The sequence below is a fragment of the Sinocyclocheilus anshuiensis genome, unplaced genomic scaffold, assembly GCF_001515605.1.
Source record: "Sinocyclocheilus anshuiensis isolate Anshui unplaced genomic scaffold, SAMN03320099.WGS_v1.1 scaffold260, whole genome shotgun sequence".
Lineage (NCBI taxonomy): Eukaryota > Metazoa > Chordata > Actinopteri > Cypriniformes > Cyprinidae > Sinocyclocheilus > Sinocyclocheilus anshuiensis.
This window is the reverse complement of record NW_015557134.1, coordinates 817666-826847: the sequence shown is the minus strand read 5'-3', so window position 1 is coordinate 826847 and position 9182 is coordinate 817666. Positions and strand designations below refer to the sequence as shown.

Genomic DNA, 9182 nt, shown 5'->3' with positions numbered 1-9182 from the left:
TCTTTCTTTCTTTCTTTCTTTCTTTCTATGTTGTAACATTACCTTGTGATATCATACTACTCTTTGTTTCTTTATTTTTTTTTACTGCTTAACTGTAGTATTTTGTAAATCACTTCAGTACCACGGACAGCGAAAGTGACGTTTTTAGTTAATTCGTTTATTTATTATTATTTGTTGTTGATTAGTAATAATTGAGTCGACACGAATGTTTATGTTTCACTGTTTGAGTATGGTGATACCTTTAGTTTACGTTTTATTTTACAGAAAACTATATGAAGTAGAATCTCATTGTCTCTCCACTTCTACAACACGCGGTGACACTGCAGACCATGACTTTGAGATTGATCTGAGCTCCTCCTTTACAGCATCAGAACAAGAGGAAATGCGTTGAAGGCGTGTAAATAACCAAGGCTTATAGTATTACTGCGTCGTGATGTCGGATTGTGTCGACAGAGGTCTGTTTAGTTGTTTCAATCGTTTTTACAGTAAATAATCGCAGGACATTCTGCTGCACAATCATGGATGTTACAGAATCTTACGGCTTCTGGATCGTTGTATTTCTGTCTTTATGGAAATCTTCGCTTGGCCAGATTGTCTATTCCGTCTCCGAGGAGGTAAATAAGGGAACTGTGATCTAGCAAAAAGCAAAAGACCTGAAGATCAGTGCTCAGGAACTAGAAACCAGCATGTTTCAGATTATGCCAATGCAAAGTGCAAAGTATTTTGATGTAAATGTGAAAACGGGCTCGCTGTTTGTCAAAGACCGGATTGATCGCGAGGAGTTGTGTGGCAGCAATCAGAAATGTGCATTAAATTTAGAGGCTCTTGCTCAAAATCCTCACAGACTTTATCGGCTTGAAATTATAATTATAGATATGAATGACAATGCTCCATTTTTTCCGGACAGCACCTATATTCTCAATGTTACAGAGATCGCAAATGAAGGGGACAGATTTCCTCTTCCAACTGCAAAAGATTCAGATGTTGGCAGTAATTCTCTGAAAGACTACAATCTCAGTTCAAATGAATATTTTTCTATAGATGTTCACAGTGGGCAAAAGAGTATGTTGGCTGAATTAGTGCTACAGAAAGCTTTAGACAGAGAGAAACAAGCTGTTATTCACTTAATACTCACCGCTATTGACGGAGGAAAACCTCCTAAATCTGGAACACTGAATGTTGTTGTTAATGTCATGGATGTAAATGATAATAAGCCTATTTTCAGCAAACCTTTGTACAAAGTTAAAGTGAAAGAAAACACACCAATTGGAACCAAACTAGTTTCTGTTTCTGCCAGTGATTTGGATGAGGGCATCAACAGTGAAATTCAATATTCATTTCATGGAAATACCGATGAAATTAACCTGTTTAACATACATTTTAATTCGGGAGAAATTGTTGTTCAAGGTCAGATTGATTACGAGGAACACCCTGCAATTGAACTGCGTGTTCAGGCGAGAGATAAATGGATGTTGTGGTTGTTGAGAGTCTGGGTGACATAAAGACATCATTCAGAGAAGTTCCTGTTAAAGAGGAGAGTTTTTCGGATCTGAATCTGTATCTGCTCATCGCTATTGTCTCAGTATCAGTCATCTTTTTACTGAGTCTGGTGGGTTTGATAGCAGTTAAATGCTACAGGACAGACAGCAGTTTCAGCAGGTACAGCGCTCCAGTGATCAGCACACATCCAGACGGAAGCTGGTCCTGCTCTAAATCCACACAACAGTACGACGTGTGTTTTACTTCCGACACAATAAAGAGTGATGTAGTCGTTTTTCCCTCGCCATTTCTGCCAGCAGACGCGGAGTTGATCAGCATTAATGGAGAAGATACTTTTACGCGCACGCAAACCCTTTTGAGCACTGAGAAGGTAAGACATTGTAACTTGCTTCTGCATTGCATTTCACTTTTACCGGACCTGTTTTGTAAAATTAACATTTGAGTGACCATTAATTCGATTTATTTCTAAGCTATTTTAACAGTTTTTTTTTTGTTTTTGTTTTCTTGGTTTATATGTTTATAAAGTTTAGATGTTTATAAAATAAATAAAGTATTATGAACTAAAAATGAAATTTTATTTTAAGTATTTAAAAATAAAAATGTAACGCTTACCCAAACAAAAGATAAGTAAAATACTGGACGCGATTCACAAAGTCCAAATATTGCTTTAATGTTTCACTAGTTGCTCAAATGACACATTTTAGTTTTGGAAATTATTTCGGCATCTCGTGGCTCTGGCGTATGTTTATTCGTATCACTGTGCAGCTTTGTTTTCATTTTAAAGTTTGATTTGCTTGTAGCCTACTGCGTTTCTAATTTCTCTTTGACTTGGATTTTGTACACTATACGACAGTCTATATTTATTGACTGTTTCTTTCTTTCTTTCTTTCTTTCTTTCTTTCTTTCTTTCTTTCTTTCTTTCTTTCTTTCTTTTTATGTTGTAACAATTACCATGTGATATCATACATTTTCATGGCTCGTCTGTAATATTTCGTATTTAAAGAACAAAACCACCTCAGGACCATGGACAGCGATAGTGCCGTATTTTCCTTCTCAAGGTACATACAAGTATGTGCTTAAATACATAGCACATAGTCTTTGAATTAATTCATTTATTATTACTTGTATTTGTTGATTAGTAATAATTGAGTCGACACGAATGTTTATGTTTCACTGTTTGAGTATGGTGATACCTTTAGTTCACTTTTTCTTTTATAGAAAACTATATGAAGTAGAATCTCATTGTCTCTCCACTTCTACAACACGCGGTGGCACTGCAGACCATGACTTTGAGATTGATCTGAGCTCCTCCTTTACAATCAGAAATGTGCATTAAATTTAGTGGCTCTTGCTCAAAATCCTCACAGATTTTATCGGCTTGAAATTATAATTTTGGATATCAATGACAATGCTCCATTTTTTCTGGACAGCAATTATATTCTCAATGTTACAGAGGATGCAAATTTGGGGGAAAGATTTCCTCTACCAATTGCAAAAGTTTCAGATGTTCGCAGTAATTCTCTAAAAGACTACAAACTCAGTTCAAATGAATATTTTTCTTTAGATATTCATAGCAGTCAACAGAGTATATCTGCTGATTTAGTGCTACATAAAGCTTTAGACAGAGAAAAACAAGCTGTTATTCACGTAATACTCACCGCTATTGACGGAGGAAAACCTCCTAAATCTGGAACACTGAATGTTGTTGTTAATGTCATGGATGTAAACGATAATAAACCTATTTTTAGCAAACCTTTGTACAAAGTTAAAGTGAAAGAAAACACAATGATTGGAGCCAAAATTATTATTGTTTCTGCCAGTGATTTGGATGAGGGCATCAACAGTGAAATTCAATATTCATTTGTTGGACATGGATATACAGATGAACTGAAACGGGTTACAGTAAATTCTAACTCAGGGGAAATTGTTGTTCAAGGTCAGATTGATTACGAGGAACAGCCTGCAATTGAACTCCGTGTTCAGGCGAGAGATAAAGGCGTTCCTCCTAAAAGTACACACTGTAAAGTTTTAATAGAAGTTGTGGATGAGAATGACAACGTGCCAGAAATAGTTACGACACCTCTGCTGGAAAGTGTGAAAGAAGATGCTCATATAACAATCATTATTCTCTAGTGGTAGATGGACCTCTGGACAGAGAGAGTGCTTCTCTGTATAACATCACAATTACAGCTGCAGATGAAGGAACTCCGTCTCTTTCCAGCATCACTGTTATAACTCTACATATCTCAGATGTTAATGACAACGCACCACATTTTTCAGCACCTATTATTAATGCTTTTCTAAGGGAGAATGGTCAAGCTGGAGGTCTCATGACAAAAGTGTCCGCTGATGATTCAGACACTGGTGAAAACGCAGAACTTTCATATTCACTGTTAGACAGTTCCAGCTCCAGTGTTCCTATAACAACACTGATAAATATAAACTCTTTAAGTGGAGAAATATTCAGTTTGCAATCATTTAATCACGAAGAAACAAAAAGATTCCAGTTTCAAGTTATGGCAACAGACTCTGGTGTTCCTCCTCTGAGCAGTAACGCGACTGTAAATGTGTTTATTCTGGATGAGAATGACAACAGTCCAGTTATTTTACCGTCTTATTCTGAACCTGGATCATTTAATAGTGAGAACATTCCCTACTCTGCTGAAGCGGGATACTTTGTAGCCAAGATCAGAGCTGTTGATGCTGACTCTGGATATAACGCACTTCTGTCTTATCATCTAACTGAACCCAAAGGAACGAATCTCTTCCGCATTGGAAGCAGCACTGGAGAAATAAAGACAAAGAGACGAATGAGTGACAATGACTTAAAAACTCACCCACTTCTTATCACAGTGTCTGATAATGGAGAGCCATCACTCTCAGCAACTATGTCCATGGATGTTGTAGTTGTTGAGAGTCTGGATGACATAAAGACATCATTCAGAGAAGTTCCTGTTAAAGAGGAGAGTTTTTCGGATCTGAATCTGTATCTGCTCATCGCTATTGTCTCAGTATCAGTCATCTTTTTACTGAGTCTGGTGGGTTTGATAGCAGTTAAATGCTACAGGACAGACAGCAGTTTCAGCAGGTACAGCGCTCCAGTGATCAGCACACATCCAGACGGAAGCTGGTCCTTCTCTAAATCCACACAACAGTACGACGTGTGTTTTAGTTCAGACACGATAAAGAGTGATGTAGTCGTTTTCCCCTCGCCATTTCCGCCAGCAGATGCAGAACTGATCAGCATTAATGGAGAAGATACTTTTACGCGCACACAAACTCTTCCTACTGCGAAGGTAAGATCGTTGGGAATTTTTGTTGAATAATTAATTTTTCGAGGTGAATTATTGTTCTCAACTGTTCGAAATTAATTCTAACAGTTGCCATAATAGTGGGTTTGGTATTTACCACGTGGCTGTCTTGTTTTCAATTAACCTATTTTAAATTTGTTTTGATTCATTTACATTTTAATTTAGGCTATTTTATGGTCTTTGAATAACGTACTTTGATCAATTCAACCAGTTATCACGAGAAATCTTAGGCACTTAAAGGATGTTGCAAGCAAGTTGTAGTTTCTTACGAATTTGCAAAATGTGATTCTAAGGAAAACGTGCAATTTATAATAAAAAGTATGCTGCAAGCCTAACTACATCCCTCAGTGTGGCGTACGCATGCTGTAGAAATGTCGCTAATTTGCCAAAAACCTGTAATAGATGCGAATTTTCATGAGACTGTGTTAAATTAATCGGGTCTGTCTGGAGGATGTTTTCAAATGTTTTTCACGTTTTAATGCATTAGATTAAACACTGTGTTTAAAACTAATGTAGCCTAATAAAAAAAAAAAAAAATCTATAGGCTGTGTCAAGAAGACGCACATGATAGGCAATAATAGGAAATTAAAATGAAAATACAAGATGCAGCGGCGAAAACGATGGTTAATCTCAGACTCTGGTGTTCCTCCTCTGAGCAGTAACGCGACTGTAAATGTATTTATTCTGGATGAGAATGACAACAGTCCGGTTATTTTACCGCCTTATTCTGAACCTGGATCAGTTAATAGTGAGAACATTCCCTACACTACTACTACTACTACTACTACTACTACTACTACTACTACTACTACTACTACTACTACTACTACTACTACTACTACTACTACTACTACTACTACTACTACTACTACTACTACTACTACTACTACTACTACTACTACTACTACTACTACTACTACTACTACTACTACTACTACTACTACTACTACTACTACTACTACTAATAATAATAATAATAATACAACTTGCAATTACAGCCTTGAATGCTTCATCCATTCAACTTTCCAGACGTGTTTTTCCTCTATGATATTAAAACCTCTGGCCTATTCACCGTATCACAGTGCAGCTCTCTCAGTAGGTTATTATTTTGTTGTAACAAAGTTCTTTTATGACCTGTTAATCGACCACTGCTTTTTACAGAATTTGCATTCTATCGTAACATGCTTCACTTTCTTTCTTTTGGATGACAGTCTGTTTGTTTCCCGTTTTATTAGATTATTCATGTGTTGATGCTGCTAGTAGCCTAAATAATAATATTCGGTGGTGTATTTTTGCTTTGCTTTTCTGCATTGGATTACTTTGAATATTACTATTGTTGTTGTGTCACTGTTGTTTCTCACTTTAACGTTTTTGTAAATAGAATTTTTCTAGTAGGTTATGGCATAGTTTCAGCACATGGTGTCACTACAGACCGTAAGATAAAAGTCTAGTCTTTACTCTTGCGCCTCTCTCTCTCTCTCTTTCTCTCTCTCTCTCTCTCTCTCTCTCAGAATCTTGGTATTAGTGCATCTGCAGTTGAGACATGATGATCTCTATTTCGCCTCGTGTTTTCTGAATGCAAAGAAAACTATTAGATTCTCTCGCGTTTATATTTTTTTCTGTTCACAAGCCAGTTGCAAATGACCATCATGGGCTTTTTGGGATATTTCGACTGTGGATTGATATTTTTCCTTTTTTTGTTGGATTCTGCGTTTGCTCAGATCGTCTATTCCGTACCGGAAGAGGTAAATAAGGGGACAGTTGTTGGGAATATAGCGAGAGACCTGAACTTGAATGTTCATGAACTGGAATCTCGTATGTTTGAGATTGTGTCTGGATCAAATAAGAAGTATTTTGATGTAAATCTGAAAACTGGCGTGCTGTTTGTTAATGAAAGAATTGACCGCGAAGAGTTATGTTTGTCGAATCAGAAATGCTCTTTGAATATAGAGGCCCTTGCTACAAATCCTCATCGTCTTTACAGAGTGGAGATTAAGATCTTGGATATAAACGACAATGCGCCACGTTTTCCTGTTAAAGTATTTACTGTGAATATCAGTGAAAACGCAAGCCCTGGAGAGAGATTTCCTCTCCCTGTAGCCGAGGACTCTGATGTTGGCAGTAATTCGCTGAAAGAATACAAACTGAGTCCGAATGAACATTTCAGTCTAGATACACAGAGTGAAGACCAGAGTGTGTCTGCTGAGTTAGTGCTGAACAAAGCTTTAGATCGAGAGAAACAAGCGACAATTAAGTTAGTTCTCACTGGAGTAGATGGAGGAAAGCAACCTAAATCGGGGACGGTAAATATTATTATAACCATAATGGATAATAATGATAATAATCCAGTGTTTAGTCAACCTCTTTACAAAGTCAAACTAAAGGAAAATGTTGCTGGTGGAACAAAAGTTTTATCTGTGTTTGCCTCTGATTTAGATGAAGGCATAAACAGTGAAATGCTGTATTCATTTGTTGGTCATGGGAAGAGAAAAGACCTTTTTTCCATTATCCCCGAGACTGGAGATATTGTTGTAATAGGGCAAATTGATTACGAAGAGAATCCTGCCATTGAGTTACGAGTTCAAGCGAAAGATAAAGGCAGCCCACCAAAGAGCACACATTGTAAAGTTTTAATAGAAATTATGGATGAAAATGATAATGCACCAGAGATAAATGTTACTCCACTGCTGGAAAGTGTGAAAGAAGACACAACGTCAGGAACCGCAGTTGCTTTAGTCACAGTGTCTGATAAAGATGGGGGTAAAAATGGCATTGTACACTGTGCTCTGAAAGGCTCGTTTCCTTTCAAACTGGAGACATCATATAACAATCATTATTCTCTAGTGGTAGATGGACCTCTGGACAGAGAGAGTGCTTCTCTGTATAACATCACAATTACAGCTGCAGATGAAGGAACTCCGTCTCTTTCCAGCAGCACTGTTATAACTCTACATATCTCAGATGTTAATGACAATGCTCCACATTTCCCAGCACCCGTCATTAACGCTTTTCTACGTGAGAATGGTCAAGCTGGAGGTCTCGTTACAAAAGTGTCCGCTGATGATTCAGACACTGGTGAAAACGCAGAACTTTCATATTCACTGTTAGACAGTTCCAGCTCCAGTGTTCCTATAACAACACTGATAAATATAAACTCTTTAAGTGGAGACATATTCAAGTTGCAATCATTTAATCACGAAGAAACAAAACGATTCCAGTTTCAAGTTATGGCAACAGACTCTGGTGTTCCTCCTCTGAGCAGTAACGCGACTGTAAATGTGTTTATTCTGGATGAGAATGACAACAGTCCAGTTATTTTACCGTCTTATTCTGAACCTGGATCATTTAATAGTGAGAACATTCCCTACTCTGCTGAAGCGGGATACTTTGTAGCCAAGATCAGAGCTGTTGATGCTGACTCTGGATATAACGCACTTCTGTCTTATCATCTAACTGAACCCAAAGGAACGAATCTCTTCCGCATTGGAAGCAGCACTGGAGAAATAAGGACTAACAGACGAATGAGTGACAATGACTTAAAAACTCACCCACTTCTTATCACAGTGTCTGATAATGGAGAGCCATCACTCTCAGCAACTATGTCCATGGATGTTGTAGTTGTTGAGAGTCTGGATGACATAAAGACATCATTCAGAGAAGTTCCTGTTAAAGAGGAGAGTTTTTCGGATCTGAATCTGTATCTGCTCATCGCTATTGTCTCAGTATCAGTCATCTTTTTACTGAGTCTGGTGGGTTTGATAGCAGTTAAATGCTACAGGACAGACAGCAGTTTCAGCAGGTACAGCGCTCCAGTGATCAGCACACATCCAGACGGAAGCTGGTCCTTCTCTAAATCCACACAACAGTACGACGTGTGTTTTAGTTCAGACACAATAAAGAGTGATGTAGTCGTGTTCCCCTCGTCATTTCCGCCAGCAGACGCAGAACTGATCAGCATTGATGGAGAAGATACTTTTACGCGCACACAAACTCTGCCTACCACTGGGAAGGTAAGACATGTTGAAAACTTTTGCTGAATGATACATTTTTCGAGCTGAATTATTGTTCTGAATTACTGTCCGCAATTAATTCCGATACATGGTAAATAATCGTTTTGCTATTAACCAAGTTCCTGTTTTATTTTTCACTTCACGTATTTTTATTTTTTATTTTTTTTGGTTTTGATGAAACTTGATTTTTTTTCTTTGTTCTTATGCCTTGTGGCCTTCGAATACGGACAATGATTAATCTAACCTGTTATCACGAGAAAATGTAGGCCTAAGGATATCACAAGCAACTTGCAATTTATTGTGATTCAAAGGAAAACGTGTAAATTGTTATATAAAGTAAACATGAAGTTGCACCCCTAAA

General features: G+C 37.5%; 1 protein-coding gene and 1 pseudogene across 1 annotated transcript; both read left to right on the top strand.

Moving 5' to 3' along the window:
• The first annotated feature begins 429 nt into the window (after positions 1–429).
• Positions 430–4889, top strand: LOC107677971 (protocadherin alpha-3-like; annotated as a pseudogene).
• A 1523-nt stretch (positions 4890–6412) lies between these two features.
• Positions 6413–8848, top strand: LOC107677970 (protocadherin alpha-2-like). Its single transcript, XM_016473048.1, has one exon. The coding sequence runs from the start codon at positions 6452–6454 to the stop codon at positions 8846–8848; it is 2397 nt and encodes a 798-aa protein (XP_016328534.1). The 5' UTR covers positions 6413–6451.
• The last annotated feature ends 334 nt before the right edge of the window (positions 8849–9182 follow it).